General features: G+C 46.9%; 1 protein-coding gene and 1 long non-coding RNA gene across 5 annotated transcripts in view; one reads left to right on the forward strand and one right to left on the reverse strand.

Moving 5' to 3' along the window:
* The window catches only part of RUFY1 (RUN and FYVE domain containing 1), a 57888-nt gene that overhangs the window by 7497 nt on the left and 27514 nt on the right, over positions 1-22877 (reverse strand). For 2 of the 4 annotated variants that reach the window (XM_026507722.3, XM_057307493.1), the window contains exons 8-13: positions 20484-20553; positions 18010-18111; positions 16981-17097; positions 15705-15872; positions 1991-2088; positions 294-413 (exon numbers count right to left, since the gene is read on the reverse strand). In XM_026507722.3, the coding sequence (XP_026363507.2) occupies positions 294-413; positions 1991-2088; positions 15705-15872; positions 16981-17097; positions 18010-18111; positions 20484-20553 (675 nt within the window). The remainder of the gene's footprint in view (positions 1-293; positions 414-1990; positions 2089-15704; positions 15873-16980; positions 17098-18009; positions 18112-20483; positions 20554-22877) is intronic. The other 2 variants (XM_044387311.2, XM_057307494.1) reach the window with 1 other exon arrangement.
* On the forward strand, positions 282-21044 carry LOC130542805 (uncharacterized). The gene is made up of 3 exons (XR_008957648.1): positions 282-2416; positions 6540-6967; positions 15622-21044. It is a non-coding gene; the product is annotated as an uncharacterized LOC130542805 (long non-coding RNA).

The raw sequence follows: 22877 nt of genomic DNA on the forward strand, positions 1-22877 counted from the left end.
GTGCTTTTTCCAACCCAGAGCCAGCTCCCACTGAAGGACGCGGGGGGGGGGGGGGGGTGTCGGGGGCAGGGGGGAAGGGTAAAAGCCACCGCACTCCTCCTCTCACCAGCTGAGTGGCCCTGGGACATTCCCGAACCCCCTGAACCAGCGTGCTCACTCGTGAAAGGGGGACACTGGCATTTCTCATCACTGGGCCTGATTCCAGCCTCGCAGGGGCAAACTCGGAAGGACACGGGCAGCGTCCAGTCGGGAGCGCCCGGCCCCGCCCCGGCCCCGCCCCCGGCCCCGCCTACCACTGCTCATGCAGCTGCGAGAGCTGCTGCTGCAGCGCGCACGTCCGGCCGCCCAGCTCGTGCTGCAGCTTGCGGCTGCGCTCCTCCGCCCCCTGCCGCGCCCTCTCCGACAGCTGCAACCTGCACGAGAGCCAGGCCCGCGTGAGAAAGGAGCTGTCCTCCAGCCCGCGCGCGGCACCTGTTCACTTTCTTGTGGCTTGGGTTTTAAATAGACACACAGTGAAACGGCTTTGAGCTCGCGTATAGACCCGTGTAGCCACCGCTCCGTCACCGGGGAAAGCTCCCCAGTGCGGCCCTCTGGAGTCACCCCTAAACCCTGGTGACCGACCACTCATGTGCTCTCCGATACCATGGCCTTGTCTTAATTCCTCCTATAACCTTTTGCGCCTGGCTTTTTTCGCTCAGCTCAGTATCTGACCTCACTCCGGGCTTGCGAATCCATGGCCCGTTCCTTGCCACGGCCCAGGATGGTTTCACGGTACAGGCTGACGGTTTGTTTCTCCCTCACCGGATGAAAGACCTCGGACTCACTTCTAGTTTTGGCAATTACATGAACAGCCCTGCCCTAAACATTTGCGAACGGGTTTTTGTGTGACCATTAGTCTCCACTTCTCTTGGGCACATACCCGGGAGTGGGTCTGTGGGGTCACAGGGGAAGGGGATGTTCAGCTTTAAGAGACTGTACTCCATGGCGGGTGTCATCTGGCATCCCCACCAGTAAGGCAGGGCAGTTCTAGTCACTCCCGAGTCTTGTCGGCACTCAGTGCTGTCACTAAAAAGTATTTAGCTGTTCTAACAGGTGCGCCGCGGCCCCTCACTGTGACTGTAACACGCAGCCCCCCGCTGGCTAGTGACACTGAGCAGTTTTTTGTGTGCTGGTTTGCCATCCGTATATCCTCTCTGGTGAAGTGTCTGCTCAAGCCTTTTGTCCATTCTTAAATTGGATTGTTTGTGGAGTTTTGAGAGTTCTTTGTACATTCTGATACAAGTACTTTGTCAGTTATATGATCTGCAAGTTTTCTCCCCACCTGTAACGTGTCTTTTTATTCTCTTAACTGTGTCTTTCATAGAACAAAGGTTTTACGTTTTGATAAAGTCCAATTTATCAAAATTTTCTGCCATGGACCCCAGGCTTTCATGTCACATCTAAGACCTCTTTGACTAACCCAAAGCCACAAAGATTTTTTCCTATGTCTTCTTCTAAAAGTTAGAAATTTTAAGTTTTCCATTTAGACTGTGATCCATTTCCAGTTAATTTTTATATGAGGTATGAGGTATAGGTTGAGATTCATTTTTTTGCTTATGGATGTCTGATTGTTCCAACATCATTTATTAAAAAGACTTTCCTTGCTCCACTGAGCTGCCTTTGCACCTTTGTAAGAAAATCAGCTGCCACATTCGTGAGTGTGTTTTCAGACTCTCTTGTGATCCACCACTGACTGATGGGTAAATGTGGCTGTGATAAGGAGCTCACCCTATCGGTCTGACCCTGAGAAGACACTGTGATACAGGAACCCAAAGGCTGATTAAGGGAACACACACTTAGACAAGGCTGGGTATCAGCCCCCTTCAACAAGACCAGGATCCCAAAGGACCATCATCCCAAGTCATCTGTACTTTAGAGAGAGACTCCAGGTCCAGAAAATGTCCCCATCTTCTAGGGAGTGTGTGCTGGGGGCGGGGGGGGGGCTGATTACCTTTCTTCCATCTGTTTCATGCTGGACATAACTTGGTTGTTCTTTTCTTCAAAAGATGTGATGGCTTCATTCTTCTGCTGTAAACAGCTCTCCGCATTCTGCCAAGGCAAGGAAAAGGGGTCACACTCTGCCACCCCCTCACCGCCGTGCCTGCTCGGGATTAAGAGCGGGTCCGATTTCACCCTGTACTTTCCCAGCACGTTTAGGAACATTTCATTCACTGCTGCTCTTCCCCACAGCGCCGGAAGACAAACTGGGTTGAAGTTCCCAGCTTTATCAACAGAAAGACCCAGAAGGAAGTAATGAGCCTTTCCTCTACAAAAGGTCCACGGTCCTTTTCAAAAAGAACTTCAGAGTGGGATCTGACAACGTTACTGAGCTGTTCCCATGTGCCCGGCACATGTGCGAGTTCTCCTGCCCCCCTTGGTGAGTCCCCCTTCTCTAGGCAAAGGGAGGCTCAGAGACAGCGCCGGGGTGGAGACTAGCACGCGTGAATGGGGCAGCATGGTCATGCCCGCGACTATATGACTTCTGAATCCAGGCTTTGAACCAGAGCAGGTACTGAAGGACCAGATGGCGGCGGACCGGGGGGGGGGGGGGGCAAAATACACCATGTTCCTGTGTGTCTACAAGAGACACTTTTAAAATTAAAGGATACATGGGCCCCTGGGTGGCTCAGTCGCTAAGCGTCTGCCGTCGGCTCAGGTCCTGATCCCAGAGTCCTGGGATCAAGCCCTCATCGGGCTCCCTCCTTCTCCCTCTCCCACTCCCCCTGCTTGTATTCCCTCTCTCACTGTCTCTCTCTGTCAAACAAATCAAATCTTCAAAAAAATAAATTAAAATAAAAGAATGCAGAAAGACTGAAGACCGAAGGAAGTCCTAATAAATTCCCAAGAATAACATACAGACTATATTCTTGGACCTTAATGATACAATTAGACATTAACAACAAAAGAATGACTAAAAACACCTCATACCTTGGAAACAAAACTAAATGGCCTATTACTAAAGCTACTGAGCCAAAAATATAAACCAGAGGAAGAACTGTGAAAAACTCAGAGGTAAAAGCTAGTGAAAACACTGTCCAATATCGTATGGTACTGAAAATGCACTGAGTGTAAGATGTGTGTTAATTTTACACACCACTACGAAAGAAAAACCTGCTACCGGGAACACGTCAGGCAACCGACTGTCAGATGCATGTAGGTTTCAGAGATACTCAGATGTGGGAAACAGACTTCGATGCTATGCTCTTGTCAAAACTGGAGGGCCGCAGCGAAGGCAGCACTTGTGGGCAATTTTTAGCTTCAAATTACATTTTTGTTATTTATTTTTATTTTTTTAAAGATTTTATTTATTCACTTGAGAGAGAGAGTGAGTGAGCACGAGTGGGGGGCGGCAGAGGGAGAAGCAGACTCCCCGCTGAGCAGGGAGCCCGATGCAGGGCTCGATCCCAGGACCCCGGGACCATGAGCCAAGCTGCAGGCAGACGCTTGACCGCCTGAGCCACCCAGGCGCCCCTGTTATTTATTTCTATTTTTTTAAGTAAACTCTGCCCCCAGGGTGGGGCACGAACTCACGACCCCGAGATCGGGAGTCACACGCTCTACTGACTGAGCCAGCCAGGCGCCCCCAAATAACATTTTTAATGAAATAACAACAATAAAAACGATAAAACAGATGAGCTAAGCATGCATTTTAGCAGCTGAAAATGAACTACAGAGCAAACCCAAAGAAATCAGGAGGAATTAGTAAGGGTACAAATCAATGAAACACGGAACAGACTATACAGGGTATTAGGAAAAAAGGTGGTTCTTTGAAAAGATGATTAGAGAAGACACACTTCTGGTAAGAAGGAATACAGAAAACAGAAAATGCAAGTAAGAAAATCATGCATGAAAGAGATTTAAAAACTCGTAAAAGACAATTATAAACAACTATGAGCTAAAACATTTGAGAACCTGAACAAGATATGTTTTGGAAGAAATATACCAAAATTGTTCTGAGAAGAAACAGAAAGCACAAATAAGCATTTAAGAAATTGCAATGGGCATCAAAGTCACTCTGCCCCCAAAGCCTCAGACCTAGGTGACTCCTATACCATGGGTGGGTTCTCAAAACTTCTTGAGAACAGAGGCTTGCTATCTTGCATGGATTACTCCAGAGAAAGAGAGCTTCAAGAGAGCACGAATGCTTACGATTCCAGCCCAAACTTGATTCTGAGGGCAAATAAGGTTAGTAAGAGGAAAGATAACTGGAGGTCCATCTCAAATATAAACACACACATTATATATAAAATATTAGTCAACGGCATCAAGAGGATATGGAAATACATCACAGTCAAGCAGGATTCCAGGAATGTTAATCAATATAAACTACGACACAAATAAAGGAAAAAAAAGAACATGACTATCAAAATAGATAGAGTGGGGGCTCCTGGGTGGCTCACTTACGCGTCTGCCTTTGGCTCAGGTCACGATCCCAGGGTCCTGGGATCGAGCCCTACATCAGGCTCCATCAGCGGGGAGCCTGCTTCTCCCTCTCCCTCTGCCACTCCCCCTGCTTGTGCTCTCTCTTTCTCTCAAATAAATAAAACCTTGGAAAAACAAAATAGATACAATATAGAAAAAAAATTTAATAAATTCAACACTCATTCATAATAAAACTTCTTTTTTTTTTTTTTTTTAAAGATTTTATTTATTTATTCGACAGAGATAGAGACAGCCAGCGAGAGAGGGAACACAAGCAGGGGGAGTGGGAGAGGAAGAAGCAGGCTCATAGCAGAGGAGCCTGATGTGGGGCTCGATCCCATAACGCTGGGATCACGCCCTGAGCTGAAGGCAAACACCTAACTGCTGTGCCACCCAGGCGCCCCCATAATAAAACTTCTAAGCACACAAGAAACACAAGTTATCTTCCTTAACTCACTGAGGATCACAGAGCAAACATCGAGCAAGCATTACAGCTACTGGAGAAACTTTTAGATGCAATTCTTTTAAGAGCAGGACCACAAGTTTGCTCATTATTTCTTCTACTGTGTAATACAGTCTTGGAAAGCCCGGCCAATGCTCTAAGAAAAAAAAAAATTGAGGGTAAAGAAATTAAACTCTATTTGCCAATGATATGATCAATTACACCTAAAGCCAAGAGGATCACGAGAGGAACTGTCAGCCCTTGGTGGTGAGCAAGCTGCTGACCGAAGACCAGGCGTGAAAACACACGAGCTCTTCTCTACCAATAAGACGTAACCAGATGATGAAGCCAAAATAAGCCACCAGTCACTTGAGCAACAAGCACTATAACCCAGGAACTCGCCCGGAGAAAATGCAAGACTCTTACCCAAAGAAAGGGACAAAAAAAGAGAAAAACGAATATCTGACTAAATGAAAATCTACCCCATTGATTGCTCTTGGATGGAATGACTTTATACACTACAGAGGTCAATTTTTTCTCAAGTTAACCTATAAATCCAATGTAATCTCCATTTACGAAATTCCGTTGGATTTTTTTTTTTTTAAATAAATTCAGCCTGGGACCTCCCACCTCGATCCTGGGCTCTGCTCCAGTCCTACCTGCCCCCGCTGCTCATACTTGAACGCAGCAAGAGAAAGGTAAATGGTTGCATACAAGGGAAACCCCAGAAGGTCATCAGTGGATTTTTCAGCCGAAACTTTGCAGGCCAAAAGGGAGAGGCATAATGTTATCAAAGCACGGAAAGGAAGAATCCTATGATCAAGAGTACTCTGCCTGGTACGAGAGAGAGAGTTTCCCAGACAAACAAAAGTGAGAGGAGTTCATCATCCCTAAACCAGCCTTACAAGACATATTAAAGGGGCTTCTTTAGTGGAAAAGAGGAGGCCATAACTACAGTAAGAAAATCATGAAAGGGAAAAACTTCACTTGTAAAAGCAAACATAAAATAAAGGTAGTAGAGCAATCACTTAGAAAGCTAACAAGGGTAAAAACAGGAAATCAATTCTATCGAAAACAAGTTAAGGAATATACAAAACAAAAAAATATAAAATATGACATCATCTACATAAAAAAAGGGAGTAAAAATGTAGTGCATTTATTAAAGAGAGACAGTGCGTGCACACACACACAAACTGGGGAAGAACAGAGGGAGAGGGAGAAGCAGGCTCCCCACTGAGCAGGGAGCCAGATGCAGGACTTGATCCCAGGACCCTGGGATTATGCCCTGAGCTGAAGGCAGACGCTTAACCGAGTCACCCAGGCGCCCCAAAATGTAGTGCTTTTATTTATCAATTTTTTAAAAAATATTTTATTTGACAGAGAAAGACACACAGAGAGAGGAAACACAAGCAGGAAGAGTAGGAGAGGGAGAAGCAGGCTTCCTGCTGAGCAAGGAGCCCGAAGCAGGGCTTGATTCCAGAACCCTGGGATCATGACCTGAGCCGAAGGCAGACGCTTAACGACTGAGCCACCCAGGTGCTCCTATTTATGTATATATGTATGTATGTATGTATGTATGTATTAAAAGCTCACTCAGTGTGTATCCTATGATCCCATTCTTTTTTTTTTTTTAAAGATTTATTCATTTACGAGAGACAGAGAAACAGAGAGAGCACAAGCAGGGGGAGAGGCAGAGGGACAGGGAGAAGATGACTCCTCACTGCGCCAGGAGCCCAACGCGGAGCTCGATCCCAGGACCTGGAGATCATGACCCGAGCTGAAGGCAGATGCCCAACCATCTGAGCTTCCAGGAGCCCCTGTAGTGCTTTTAGAATGTGTTCAAACTTAAGAGACCATCAACTTAATATAAACTGTTATATACTCAGCACGTTATATATGAACCTCACGGTAACCACAAATCAAAACCTACAACAGATACACGAAAAGTAGAGAAAGGAATCTAAGCACACCACTACAGAAAGCCATCAATCACAAGGGAAGAGGGCAAGACAAGGAACGGAGATGACCTACAAAAACAACCAGGCAACAATGAACAAAAAGGCAGTAAGTACACACCTGTCAGTAATAACTTTATTCATTAATTAATAAATGTATTTACGATTTTGAGAGAGAGAGCGTGCGTGTGCATGAGCCGGGTGAGGGGCAGAGGGAGAAGCAGACTCCCTGCTGAGCAGGGAAGCCCAACACGGGGCTTGATCCCAGGTCCCCGGGTCATGACGTAAGCTGAAGTCAGCCACTTAACTGACGGAGCCACCCCTTTATTTTTTTTAAGTTTTATTTATTTGAGAGAGAGCGTGAGGGGGCATGCGCGCATGTGCAAGTGTGCAGGCGAGAGGAGGAGCAGTGGGAGCAAAGCAGACTCCCTGCTGAGCAGGGAAAGCTACTTGGGGCTCATTCTCATGACCCTGAGATTATGACCTGAGCTGAAATCAAGAAGACATGGACACTTAACTGACTGAGCCACCCAAGTACCCCTATCGGTAGAAACTTTTAAATATTTTATTTATTTGAGAGAGAGCGAGAGAGCATGGGCTTGAGTGCGTGTGTGCAAGCAGGGGGGAGGAGCAGAAAGGGAGGGAGTGAGAGGGGGAAAGAATCTCAAGTAGACTCTGTGCTGAGCGTGCAGCCCAATGCGGGGTTTGATCTCACGACCCTGAGATCGTGACCTGAGTGGAAACCAAGAGTCGGACGCTCAACTGACTGAACTACCCAGGCGCCCAGTCAGTAATAACGTTAAATGTAAATGGTCCAGATGTTCCAGTCAAAAGACATAGGGTGACAGATAAAAAAAACAAGACCCATCTATATGCTACCTCCAAGAGATTTACTTCAGACCTAAAAATATACACACTGAAAGCGAAGGAAGGGATAGAAAAACATATTGCACGCAAATGGAGACCAAAAAACCCAAAACTGGGGTAGAGTACCTACGTCAGACAAAACAGCATTATGTAATGATAAAGGGATCGATCCAGCAAGAAGACGTAACAATTGTAAATATCTGTGCACCCAACACCAGAGCACCTAGATACATAAAGCAACTTTTCACGTTAAGATAGACACTGACAGTAATACAATTAAGACGGGACTTTAACACCCCACTTACATCAATGGATAGATCATCTAGGCAGAAAATCTGTAAGGAAACAGAGGCTTTGACTGACACACTGGAGCAGGTGACTTCAAAGATCCATACGGAACATTCCATCCTAAAGCAGCAGAATACGCATTCTCTTCAAGCGCACGTGGGATGTTCTCCAGAACAGATCACATGTTAGTCCATAAAAGGAGTCTCGATAAATCTAAGAACACTGAAATCGTATCAAGCATCTTTCTCCACCACAGTAGTATGTAACTTGAAATCAATTACAGGAAAAAAGAAACACAGAAGAAACACAAACGAGAAATTTAAAAAAGTACCTGGAGACAAATGAAAATGGAAACACAATGGTCCAAAATCTTTGGGATGCAGCAAAAGCAGTTCTAAGAAGGAAGTTTATAGTGATATAGGCCTCCCTCCGGAACAAGAAAAATCTCACAGAAACAATCTAACCTTATACCTAACGTAGCTAGAAAAAGAAGGGCAAAAGCCCGAAGTCAGTACAAGGAAGGAAATAATAACGGTAAGAGGGGATACAAGTGAAATGAGACTAAAAAGACAATAGAATAGAAAAGATCATATGAAACCGGGAGCTGGTTGTTTGAAAAGATAAACAAAACTGATTAACTTTTAGCCAGACTCAGCAAGAAAAAGAGAGAGGGCTCAAATAAATACAGAAATGAACGAGGAAAAGTAACAACTGACACCACAGAAATATCAAGGACTGTAAGATAAGGCTATGAAAAACCCTAGGCCAACACACTGGACAACCTAAAAGGAATGGATAAATTCCTAGAGACCTATGATCTTCCAGACTGAACCAGGAAGAAATAAGGAGTTTCTAGTGGTGAAGCTTAATTTGTAATCAAAAAACCCCCAACAAACAAGAGTCCAGGACCAGATGGCTTCCCAGGAATTCTACTAAATATTTATTTAAACAGAGTTAATACTTAACCTCCTCAAACTATTCCAAAAAGAGAGAAGAGAAAGGAAAACTTCCAAATTCATTCTATGAGGCCAGCCGTGCCCGGATATAAAAACCAGAACAAAGGCACTATAGAGAAAACTACAGGTCAACATCCCTGATGAAGCAAAGTCCTCAACAAAATACTGGTGAACTGAATGCAACGATCCATTAGAAGGATCATTCCCCATGGTCAAATGGGATTTGTTCCAGGATGCAGGGCTGGCCCAATATCTGCAAATCACTCAACGTGACACAACATATTAACAATGAAGGGTAAAAACCGTATGAGCATCTTAACAGATGCAGAAAAAATATGTGACAAAATATAATATTCATTTGTGATGAGAACTCTCAACAAAGCAGGTGCAGATGGAACATACCTCAACATCATCAAGGCCATATATGATAGACCCACAGCTAGCATCAGGCTCCCTGGAGAAACACTGAGAGCTTTTCCTCTAAGGTCAGGAATAACACAAGGATTTCCACTCTCCCCACTTTTATTCAACATAGGACTGGACGTCCTAGCCACAATAATTAGCCAACAAAAAGAAATAAAAGGAGGGGCACCCGGGTGGCACAGCGGTTAAGCGTCTGCCTTCGGCTCAGGGCGTGATCCTGGCGTTATAGGATCGAGCCCCACATCAGGCTCTTCCGCTATGAGCCTGCTTCTTCCTCTCCCACTACCCTTGCTTGTGTTCCCTCTCTCGCTGGCTGTCTCTATCTCTGTCGAATAAATAAATAAATAAAATCTTTAAAAAAAAAAAAAAAGGAAAGAAATAAAAGGAATACAAGTTGGTAAGAAAGAAGTGAAACGGTCACTATTTGCAAGTACGTGATACTCTAATACAGAAAACCTGAAAGACTCCAAAAAATTTTTAGAACAGATAAATGAATTCAGTAAGGTTGCAGATTCAAAATTAATACACAGAAGTCTGTTGTATTTCTCTACACTAATAACAAAATAGTACAAAGAGAAATTAAGAAAAAAACAACGCCGGGGGCGCCTGGGTGGCACAGCGGTTAAGCGTCTGCCTTCGGCTCAGGGCGTGATCCCGGCGTTATGGGATCGAGCCCCACATCAGGCTCCTCCGCTATGAGCCTGCTTCTTCCTCTCCCACTCCCCCTGCTTGTGTTCCCTCTCTCGCTGGCTGTCTCTATCTCTGTCAAATAAATAAATAAAATCTTTAAAAAAAAAAAAAAAAGAAAAAAACAACGCCATTTATAATTGTATCAAAAATAATAAAGTATCTAAGAATAAACTTCACCAAGAGGGTGAAAGACTTATAAGACATGGATGAAAAAAAACTGAAGATGATAGAAAGAAAGACGCTTTTTGTGAAGACTATAAGACATGGATGAAAAAAAACTGAAGATGATAGAAAGAAAGACGCTGCTTACAGACTGGAAGAATTAATACTGTTAAAAATATCCATACTATCCGGGGCGCCTGGGTGGCACAGTGGTTAAGCGGCTGCCTTCGGCTCAGGGCGTGATCCCAGCGTTGCAGGATCGAGCCCCACATCAGGCTCCTCCGCTATGAGCCTGCTTCTTCCTCTCCCACTCCCCCTGCTTGTGTTCCCTCTCTCGCTGGCTGTCTCTATCTCTGTCAAATAAATAAATTAAAAATCTTAAAAAAAAAAAAATCCATACTATCCAAAGCAATCTACAGATTCAATGCAATCCCTATCAAAATACCAACAGTATATTTCACAGAACTAGAACAAATAATCCTTAAAATTTGTATGAAACCACAAAGGACCCCAAATAACCAAAGCAATTTTGAGAATGAACAAAGCTGGAGACATCACAATCCTAGAGTTCGAGCTGTACCACAAAGCTGTAGTAATAAGAACAGTACGGTACTTGTACAAAAACGGACGCCCAGACCGATGGAGCAGGATGAGAGCCCAGGAGTAAACCCAAGCTCAGATGGTCAATTAATCTATGACAAAGGAGACAGGAATATAAGACAGGGAAAAGACAGTCTCTTCAACAAATGGTGTTGAGAAAACTGGACAGCTACGTGGAAAAGAATGAAACCGGACCACATTTATACACCACACACAAAAATAAACTCAAATGGATTAAAGACCTAAATGTGAGACTTGAAACCATAAAACTCCTAAAAGAAAGCACAGATTGTTATCTCTTGGGACACTGGCCTTAGCAACATTTTTCTGGCAAGGGAAACAAAAGTAAAAATAAACTCCTGGGACAACATCAAACTAAAAGGTTTTTGCACACTGAAGGAAACCATCAAGAAAATGAAATGGTAACCTCCTGAATGGGAGAAGACATTTGTAAATGAGATGTCTGATCAGGGGTTAGTATCCACAATATACAAAGAACGCCTACAACAAACAACAGCAAAAAATAATCTGATTAACAATGGACAGAGGACCCGAATGGGTGTTTTCCTACAGAAGACATCCAGACAGCCCACAGACACGTGAAAAGATGCCCGTCGTCACTAACCGGCAGGAAATGCAAATCAAAACCACAGAGAGCTATCACCACACACCGGTGACAACGGCTAGTGTTAAAAAGACAAGCAGTAACAGGTGCTGGTAGAGGACGTAGAGCCCAGCTTCCTGCTGGTGTCAGTCTGCTGGTCTGGACGTTGCGTCAGGGATCAGTCACAGGTATTCTTCGGGCCTGACTCGTGGTTTCTTTGACAATACAGTTCCCTCAGTCGTTGTCTCTGGCTTATTTCCCCTCAACCCGTGTCGGTGACCACAGTTTACTGCTTCACCTATTAAACACAGTTCTCGCGCCTGTCTCATCGCACTGTTGGGGGGAATGTACATGGGTGCAGCCGCTGTGGAAAACAGACGGAGGTTCCTCAAAAAAGTAAGAATAGAAATATTACATGATCCAGCAATTTCACCGAAGAAAATGAAAACACGAACGCGAAAGACACCTGCACCCCTATGTTTACTGCACCATTATTTCCAAAGGGCCGAGATGTGGAAGCAGCCCAAGTGTCCATCAACAGATGAACGGATAAAGAAGATGTGGGGGGTACACACAACGGAGTATCACTCAGCCGCAGGAAAGAATGGGATCTTGCCGCATGGATGGATCTAGAGGGAATCACGCTAAGTGAAATAAGTTAGAGAGTGAAAGACAAAAACTATATAACTTCACTTATATGTGGAATCCAGAAAACAAAACAAACCAGAAAAAGACTCAAGAATACAGGGAGCAAACTGGTGGCTTCTAGAGGGGCGGGGGATAGAAGAAACAGGTGAAGGGGATTAAGAGGTAAAATTTCCACTTACATATTAAATAGATCATGGGGATGAAAAATACAGCATAGGCAATAGAGTCAATAAATACTGTCATCATGTTGTATGGTGACAGAGGGTGACGGCACTTACCGTGATGAGCTGTGTGCAACAGAACTCCATTCACTATGTTGTACACCTGGCAACTAATGTCAACTATACTTCAATTAAAAAAAAAAGGACAAAAAACATGAACAGGCAAGAACAGGAAACACGAACGGCTACCAATCATATGAAGGGACGCTGACACTCACTAGGCCGGCAAACGCACATAAAACAGGCGCACTCAGAATACAGACATCGCCAGACAGGGCTGGAGGGGGCGGCGTGTGCGGGTGTGATGGACAACGGCGCGGCCGGGCTTCCGCAAACCAAGGACACACAGGAAGTGTCTGTCCGGCAGGCACTCCAGCTTCTGTCCGCCAGAGACCCTCCCGATCCCCCGGGGGGACATGTAAACCAGCCGCCACGGGGGTGCTCGTGCCGGTGGAATGGCAGGAACACCGTCCACCGCTGCGGGGACAGGCAAGAGGCAGTGACCACGTTCACCAGGACTAACCACTTTGAAGCCCAAACCAGGTACACCCTGGATGCGTGTAGCTCTGAGGGCGAAAAAGGAAGAGACGAGAGCCATGTGCAATACCCATGTAAATTAAAATCCACGTACTCAAATGATATGCATTTTAGAACGACAAACACCCATACACTCTAGAACGTGGGCCCAGAGGAGCAAGGCTGGGAGCAGGGATGAGGAGAAAAGAAAACGAGGGGTGTTTTATTACGGCGGACCCCACACTGAGGGATGCCAGGAGATGTGCTGTACGCGGCATTGACCCAGCAGACAGGGAGGGCGCCTCAAAGCAGGTGGGACAAGCCAGAGAGCCGGTGACCCTTGTTCATCGTGCCGAACAATGAGCAGAACTGCCACTTGTCCAAACCTGGACGTGGAATCCAGGCCCAGCGCGCCAGGGCTCCAGGGACGGTGGCTGTGAAGAGCCAGAGTGCTGCTGTGGGTGCCGAGAGCGAGGAGGGGTCCGCAGGGACATGGGACAGAGTCCAAGGGCAGCGGCCTGAGGCTCAGAAAAGCCACCTGCTTCTGCGCCCTGAAGGAAGTGAGAGGAACTGGCAAGGGAGCCCCGGAGGCCCCACGATATGCTGCAGCAGAGGGCAGGGGTGCGGGAAGCACTCTGCGGGCTGCTGCAGCAGACGGCTGGCTGCTGATGTGAGACGGGAGGGAGGGACTGACGGAGCAAAGCCATGAGGCAGGCACAGAACTGTGCTGAATAAATGGGACAGTAAACCGTGGGCACCAACACACGGACTGAGGAGAAACACACAATGACCGAGGGGACTGGATTGTCCCAAAAGCCCCCAGTCAGGCCTGAAGAATATCTGTGACTGTTTGATCCTTAAGACAACCTCCAGGCCAGCACTGACACCAGGAAGGAGCTGGCCGCGACAGCCGTGCAGCCCCCAGGAAGGCCCCCCGCCCTAAGAGCCCGCTTCCCGTGGCCCATGGAGATGGCAGCCCTCTCAGGGACCACCGAGGTTGGCTGTCAAGTTCTTCAGTCAACAGAGGAAGGGTAGCTGGACAGGCTCACAAACGGCACCCCCGGCTCCCTGGCCAGCCTTCATGGTTCCTGCCCAGAAACGCAGTGAGGGCCACAGCACGCTGGAGTCTGCCCTATGTGTCCCTTGTTTCCCTTTGCAAACATGCATTTGACAATCCTGTGTGGCTCCACCATTTTCTGCTGGGCCGGACGGGTTACTGTGAGAAAGACAGCTGGTCTTGCAGTTCAAACACAGGCCTTGTGGGCTCCATGGAGAGCGCTGCCAGTCACCCAGGGGCTGCGGACAGTGAGGACTCTGGGACTGGATGGGACTTCCAGGAGCTCAGTGGGGCCAATGGAGGTAGCGACAACCACGTCATTTAACCCCTGTGCTCCCCTTCGTCAGTCTGGCAGCCCAGACATGCCAGCCCCAGGCTTCCCTCGCAGCCACGTCTGGCCGTGCTGCCTGGCCCTTCGCTGTGGAATCGAATGGAATGATGTGTGCAACTTCTCTCACTGTCTGGGAAGAAATCCTGCCTCTGGACTTTTGCTTTTCTCTCCCCTTCCACTGGCAAGAATGGCACCAATGAGAGTGGCCTGGACAACTGGAGCTGCCACTAGCCTGGGTCCCTGTGGGACTACGGGGAGCAAAACTGCTGGTCTGGAACGCTCTCTATTTTAGAGTCCGCAAAGTTATTCCAACAGTATGGCTTCCCCTAATGTGCATTAAGATTACGGTTACAGATGGACCCCAAGCAGAAGAAAACATGAACAAATTAAAATAGAGAATGTGTCAGGAGGGAAAACAGTGAAACTATTTTCCATTTTCTCCTTATAATTTCCAACTGCTGCTATTATGATAATGTCGGTTACATAACAGTTTTAAAAAGGCAGGACAAAAGAACACGTGTGTCTGCCCTCATGCCATCTCTCACACAGACGCATCAGCTAGGGAAAAGGAAGTGGGACAGAAGGGCATTAAAAACAGAAAACAGAACTTCAAAAAAAGGGAAGTTTTGAGAACGACAGAGAATGGTCCCGGGCGCTGCTGTAGCTTCTGGGCAAGGAAGCTTTGTGATTTTATTTTTTATTTTAAAGATTTTTTTATTTGAGAGAGAGAGAGACACTGAGAAAGAGTACACGCAGGAGCAGGGGGGAGGAGCAGAGGGAGAGGGAGAAGCAGACTCCCCGCCGAGCAGACAGCCCCGATGGGGGCTCGATCCCAGGACTCTGGGATCATGACCTGAGCTGAAGGCAGACGCTTAACCGACTGAGCCACCCAGATGCCCAAGCTTTGTGATTTTAGATGCTCGCTTTCAAACCGTGGCCCGAGTGATTCTTCCTGGCCTAGCTCCCCTGGACCACTTGAACACGATAGGAGAGGCGAGCAGCCAGCTGCACGGCTGGAAACTCGGCAAGACGAACGTCACGGCAGAGCTTGGAAAGACAATACTAACTATATCGTTCCTTCCTCCGCTTCACCACCTCCTGGGGGTGCACAGTCACTGAGGTAGAAGGGGACAGACGCTACGGAGACAGTGAAGGGAACAATAGGCTGAGTTCAGGTTTGGATTCGGAAGACATGGCTCTACTTAGGAGCTGGGCCAGCCCAAGGATGTGACGCAGTCACCGCGTTCTGCCCTGTCACTTACGTTTCCCCCACGTTATAAACTTTTCTCAGGGGCTGCTGGGAGGCCCAAATAAAGTAAGCACAGGAATGCATGATAGGGCCTAGGGACCGGGCCTGCCGCATGCCAGCGCCTCACAGATGTGTCCTCTCTCTCCTGCAGGAAGAACGGGGACAGACCGAGAGGCAGCCTGCGACAAGCAGCAACAAGACAGGCTGTGGGACAGACACAAAGCCAACTCCCACCTGAACTTTGTGGAACATCTGTAAATTAATCGCTTTGACTTCTTCCAGCTGCTGGCGGAGGGCGACCAAGGTGTCCTGCTTCTCGTGGGTGTCCTTTTCTAGCAGCTTCATGGCAATTTCCATTTCTGTCTTCATTCCAATCTGTAACTCCAGTTCTTTTTCTAGTTCCTTAAGAGGGTATTAATAAGGAAAATGTTATTGAAGTAGATACAGAGATGTGTTTACCTGAGGCTGTATCCTGGGCAGTGCCAGAAATGAAAAACCCAAGTCAGAACAGGTTAGGGAGATTTAGGAGAGTCTGTCTGGAGCAGGACTAGATTAAGTTTTCCCCTTGTTCTCATTTTATGAGGAAAACTGGCTCTGTATGCAGTCAATATAAAGCTGGTACGTGGCACTCAGCCTCGAGTTCTAGCCACCCAAAGACCCAAAGACCAGAGGGCACAGTCTGAAAGAACATCTGCCCGGCAACATGACGTTGCCATGTTAGAGTTTTTGGAATGGGTTGCTAGAATATGGCCAACAAGGGTGTGACCATGTTGAACCAGTTCTGTCCTGGGTAACTCAGGACACACGTCTCCACATTGGTACAAAGAAAGAAAGAAACAAAGCAGGTCCAAGGCTGGGGTGCCTGGATGGCTCAGTTGGTAGCACCCGGGACTCCTGATCTCAGGGCTGTGAGTTCGAGCCCCATGATGGGTGTGGAGCCTACATAAATAACACAAAAAACAAAACATTGGTCACTGGTATGCAGATTGGGTGGAAAGAACAAACTAGAGGCTGGGACTGAGGCAAAACAACTGTACTGGCAAAGCAACCATGAATCTGGTCTCACAGTGATCCCTGATAAAGGTTTATAAAATTCGAAAAAGTGAAGAACTTAGTGGTAAACTAAGTAAGCCCCTTAAAAAAATTTTTTTTAAGGGACAATTCTCGATTCTCTATGAATATATTTTTTCACATTTTAAAAACTTTATATAAAAGTTTTGTTTTAAAATTTTATTTGAGAGAGAGAAATAGAGAGGGGAAAGCATGAGCAGGGGTGAGGGGAAGAGGCAGAGGGAGAAGCAGACTCCCCACTGAGCAGGGAGCCTGACCAGGGGCTGGATCCCAGGACCCTGGAATCACGACCCCAGCCGAAGACACACGCTTCAGGTGCCCCAAAAAACTCATTCGTTTTTAAAAAGCAGATCTAAGCACTTTTGTGGAAAGTGCCGACAAAGAACCTGACAGGCTACTGGAGAATTCTTTCTGAAGACGCCTAGTCCCGCACACTCACCAAACGGATTTTCTTCTCTTCTTTTAGCTGCTTCCACACATCACTATACATTTCATCCAGACCTTGCCGAGTTTGCTTGTAAGTCTCCAGCTCAACTTTTGTGTCTTGTTTTGTTATCTGTGTCAAACAAAACACCAAGGAGAATGGTTTGCTTAAGGAAGTGAGCGAACTACGAAATATTTTAAAATACACCAGGGGGATGCCGGGCTGGCTCAGTCGGTAGAGCATGTGACCCTTCATCTCAGGGTCATAAGTTCAAAACCCCACGTTGGGCATGGAGCCTATTTAAAGTAAGAAAAAAAACCATTAAAATATATGCCATAATTTTTAAAGATGTAAGACAATTTCTATGTTTTAAGCATAATGGAGAAAGGTTAAAAGATATTTCAAAAATATCTTTGAACGTCAAGGATGAGAGCAAGCCAACAGACTTTTGAAAAGTTGGGTTCGGAAAACAACTTATATTTAATTTTCTTTAAAGCAGAGCAGTTGTTCTTAGTGGGAAAGGCCCCCATTCAGCGTGGATTTTCATTTATCTGGCATGTTCTTCAGCTACGGTCTCTGATCTCGGGTCATCAAGTAAGACGGCTGCCAGCCAGCAGCTCCGCAGCACAGGAGATGGGTTCTCTAACGGAGGGAGGCGCGAAGAGCCGCGGGAGCAGGGGCGGGGCACCCAGGCCCACCCACGGGCTCCGGAGGCATCGCAGAGCACCCGGCACGTGAGCGGAGGTTTGGAGCGCAAAGGCCCAGAGGTCCGGGAGCGGCGGTCCAAGCGGCCCGCGAGGAGCTGGGACCGCGCAGTGGCACCAAACGAGGCAGCTGCGTACTACGTGCTGCCTGCGTCACTGCCGCACCGGGAGCTTGAAGTCTGTCGCGGATGCAAACACGCATGCGTGAGGCGTGCGCCAGGGGCGCATACACGCGTAAAGCGTGCCGGACATATGCGTGCAAGCGGCAGGCGCGCGTACGTGCGTATGGGACGTGTGCGTGCTTGCAACGTCCCGCCCCGCCATGAGACCTGCGTCTCACCTCCACGCTCTTCTCACTTCTTTCACGAATTAACTCGTTTTGTTCTCTTAATTGTTGCTGCTCTTCTTGAAGCGAACAAATCCGGTCTGTTGCAGCTGAAAGCTGATAAAGAAAGATTTTTATGTTTCTTAACGTCAAAATTAATCTCACCGTTCAAATTAAAAGCTGACGCCTGGCACCTTCGCAAGTGACGATAGATTTCCACATATTTGATACTTTGTTTTTTATTTTATTTCTTGGTTTTGAATAGCTAATACACTGAAATAGTTGTAAAACAATGAGAGCAAACTAGTTAATGTGGGCAAAAATTTACCGACACAAACTATGACAGACACTTGAATGCCTAATACTGGAGCAACGGTTTAACGAATGACAGTGGGAGCAACGAACAAACATGTAGCATCAGAATGTTTGCAAAGGCTTTTGATGACTTGAGAACATACTTAGGGTATAATATCGATAGGAAAAAGGGTTCTATAGGATGTTCTCACCTCTAATTAAAAAAAAATCACCTAGGTTAAAAATGCTTAGGAAAAGTTGGGGACTATATAAACAATGATAAAAATGATAACAGTAGCTCTTACTTAGCAAAGGGATTATGGGCTTTTGTTCTGATTCTTCATTCTTTTCAGTTTTTCCAGCCAATAAGCCAAAGGATATTTTATCCCTAGGGGGAGAGTGAAAGCATTCTGGGGAAGGAGTCACGACCAAACCACTGAAGATCGGCCCTGGAAAGGCATCTTCCTGTCCTTGAGTTACCAGGGTTTAGGGCAAAGTGTATACAACAGAATGCCTTCGGGGACCTGCTGAGGGGGTGCTCTCAGGAGGGGCAGGCAGAGGCGTGAGCACACCCACCAACCCCTCCTTACCCAGCCTCTGCACACAGCCTGGAGAGAAGGGCAGGCTGGGGAAGGGAAAAGAAGACTGGAACTTGGCTGTACTCCTGGCGTCACTCACTGAGGGGGGGACCGTGAAGCACTGAACTCCTTGCTCCTCTTCATCAACAGCATCTAAGTCCAAATGGACTCACAACCCATGACTGGGGTTTCTAACCATAAACTGCTGCACCCAAATAAGAAACTTAAAGGCTCTAGGAGGTGCCAGTTGCTATGAGGGAAGAAGCAGGCAAAAGCCGGACCCTAATTCCCTTCCCTCCTCTGAAGACGGACAGAGCACACCGTGAAGAGCGGGACTTTTCTCTAAAGCATGTTTTCTGTTACAATTGTTGGCCTTTGAAGAAAAAAAATAACCCAGTTGTTTAGTTTCAAAAACTAAAATTAGAACTTCATTGAAAGTATGCCACCTCACCAGGGAGAACAAAGAATCAATCTGTTTGATCTAAAATCCACGCGTGTCTCCACGTGCCAAGTGTTGTATTAGGCACCTTTATATAACACTAATTTTTTACAACAACGTTGTAAGGTATGGGTTATCATCCAGTTTGGAGATGAGAATCACGAGGCTCAAAGACCTGCCTACCTAAACTGAGGCCCAGAGGCCCACCCACCCCAGGGAAACGTGGGTCCTCCAATTCTAGGTGTGGTGAAGCTGCTCCCGGGAAGCCCATCTATGAACGCCACCTTTGAATTTCCTTTTCCTCACACAAATCTGAGCTCCTCTCCTTAAAGCTTTTTAGGGCTGGCCTTGTGGGAGAGAGCAGTGAGTTTAGAGTAAGCCTTCAAACCGAGCCCTCCATACAAAGGCATGCTCTGTGTCTCTCCTGTGGCCATAACCTGCCTCCACATCGAGGTGGGGGTCACGCCCTGGCCCCTGTCACAGCCCTCTTCCTCCCCAGGGAGACCTGGTGGGGAGGCCCGAGCAGCCAGGGACCGCTACCTGTGGAAAGCCTCAGAAAGGCTGAGCAACCCCCCTCCTGCTAACAGGAGACAAGATGTGTCCACCAAGGAGACTGCCGGGCAGCTGGCAGCAAGCTTTCTTCCTCGGCCTCAGCCCTCCTTCTTCCTGTCCTTTCATTCTCTCTCTTCCTAGTGAGAAAGCAGAGAAAGACCACACTGTGGGGAGACTGGTTCCATGTTCCTGAGAGGCCGACACACAGAAGGGGTGCACGAGGGTTACTTTTACCTCATAACAGAGTCTGTGCCTTCTGGGCAGCAGGGGGACAGACTACATCAGAGGAAGGTGGGTAGAGAGGAAGAGAAAAGCACATTCATCACAGGAGCTGGGCTTTCCCAAGGAGGCCTGGTCTTCCCCGGGTGCACTGTGAGGTGGTAAAACCTAAGTCACTTAGAACTGGCTCATGATTGGCTGCACTGGCTCACGGGAAGCCCCGGACAGGGCTGAACACAGACATTCTGAGGATGCAGAACTCTGAGAACGCCTGATCCCCCCGTGCAGCTCAACCCACGCTTAGCAATTCCCGATCCAACCAGCGAGAAGCTCCGGTCGGATACACCAACCATACCGTCTCTTCACTTCGGGCCATTGTGTTCTGAGAACTTCAGTAAGTTACAAACCTCTTCTTGAAGTTTTGAATTCGTCTTTTCCAAGCCATCTATCTTGCTCTGAAGATCCCCAACTGTGCAGCTAGAGAAAACAATACATTAAGTAACAGTGAGCTTACGAAGGCTGTCTCCGCAGCCTATGAACGATGAGAACACATTCCTAGGTTTCCTGTGTGATGGATGGAGAGCCGAGGGTCTCCAACGAACTCAGAGACGAGAATTCTAAATACGTACGTATGTGTGCGAGTGTGTACATTTACGGCAAAGGTCTCAATGTCTTTCCCCCAAAATATGCTACCCATTTCTCTTTTAGCCAGCTGGAAAGGAAATAGTTTTTTTCTCCCTAACACGATAGATGGGAACCAAAATGTGCTGGTGGTCACGTATCTAGATCCGTATCCGTAACAAGATACTGGTACTTTGGGGCTGTAGGATCAAAGGTGGTTTTTAAATCGTTTTTATACTTTGCCTCATTTTTCAAATACTCTTTAAGTGATCCGTACTACTTTCCTACTGAAAAACATGTCAAACGGATGTAAATCTGATAAACAATAAAAATAATGGCAACAATAACAAGCAGTAGCTTCCTTTCAGGCCGTTTGCTCGAGGCACTTTCAGAGCATCAGCTCACGTGACCCTCCCCACGATCCTGTAGGTGAATCCTACTGTCACCTGTTTCACCGATGAGGATACCGTAACTTACACTGGAAAACTCACTCACGTGCATCTCCCTCTGGGGGGCGCCAAGGTCTGAGCCCAGGTGCTCTGGCTCCAGAGCCTGTACTTTTAGGCAACAGGCCCTACTCCCCCGAACTGGTGCCTTTTGCCAGTGGGGTGGGGGTGGGGGGACAAAGACACAAACCTGACGAGGCTAGTGGATCAAGGTTCGAACATTTGCCGGGGGTGGGGGGGAACACAATGACACAAAATGAAAAAGGGAAAACAAAACAAAAGATAAGGAGGGAATTACAATTTGTTTTTTTGTTTGTTTGTTTTTTAAGTGGGCGCCACATTCAGGGTAAAGCCCAACGTGAGGCTTGAAGTCATGACTGAGATCGAGACCTGATCCAAGACCAAGCATCGGATGTTTAACCGACTGAGCCACCCAGGCACCCTGGGAATTACAATTTTTAAAAGTATACAATTTTCAGTTCTATTCCAACTATATAACTTAGAAAATGTCACTAAAATTTATACCTTTCTTAGAAAATATAAATGACCAAAAGAGACATATCTTCAGAAGGAAAAAAACCTAGATAAACAAACTGAGGAAAAACTGAAAAGCTGGCAAAGTACTGCCTCAATAAAGGCTTTGAGCTTCACATTTTCTGTTTTCTTTGAGAAAAAAAATTTTTTAAGTACTTACTACACCAAACATGGGGCTCGAACTCACGACCCTGGGATCGAGAGTTGTGCACTCCACCGACAGAGCCAGCGCGGCACCCCGAGCTTCATGTTTTCAAGCAGCAAATAATGCTCATGAACCAGAAGCTCTTCCTAATTCATTTTGTGAAGCCGCATAACCCTGACACCATGCCGGAGAGGAAAACTCTAGAGCAATCAGCTCAGTTTACATATGAAAAAATGATTATTAAAACTACAATCAAGGGGGCCTGGGTGGTTTATACGGTGAAGCGTCTGCCTCCGGCTCTGGTCATGATCTCAGGGTCCTGGGATAGAGCCCCACAGCGGGCTCCCTGCTCAGAGGGTGTCTGCTTCTCCCTCTCCCAGTCCCCCTGCTCATGCTCTCTCTCTCTCAAATAAAATCTTTAAAGAATAAAATATAATAAAACTACAATCAAGTAGAGCGTATCCCTGTGATAGAGAAATGGCTCAGTATGAAGACATCTACTAATCAAATACGCCCTATCAACAGATTAAGAGATAAAAGTCATGATTACCTTGATGCGAAAGGGCATTTGATAAAATCTGACCTCTGCTCCTTATAAAAACACTCAGTAAATGAGGGATCTATCAAGAATGTCTCACAACAGCAGCCAACATCACAGCTAAGGAGAACCTGGAGCAGCTGTCCCTGCTCTCCGACGACGTGCCAGCTCCTTCAGCTGTCTCACTGGCGCTTGGGGCCAGAGGGGCTGCTCCCGTGGAGCAGAGCTAACGTGCACCGCACACTCTCGGAGCGGATTCGGAGACACAGAGAACAGGAGGTCTCCCAAACACGTCAGACTGAGAATCTCTGCCCGCTCTCCACCGACACCGCCATCAGCTCGTGCTTCATGAAACAGCAGCAGCTTTCCAATTAAAATGAAAAACCAAGGTACAGACGCCTGCTATTTGCTACTGAATTGTCATCAAAGGTCTAGCCCGGTGGTTTTCAACCCTTTTATACTGCCCCGGCACCCCAGAGGGATGCTTGCTGATTCCTACCAGCAACAGTGTTTCCCG

This window comes from Ursus arctos, unplaced genomic scaffold (assembly GCF_023065955.2).
Source record: "Ursus arctos isolate Adak ecotype North America unplaced genomic scaffold, UrsArc2.0 scaffold_5, whole genome shotgun sequence".
Classification (NCBI taxonomy): Eukaryota; Metazoa; Chordata; class Mammalia; order Carnivora; family Ursidae; genus Ursus; species Ursus arctos.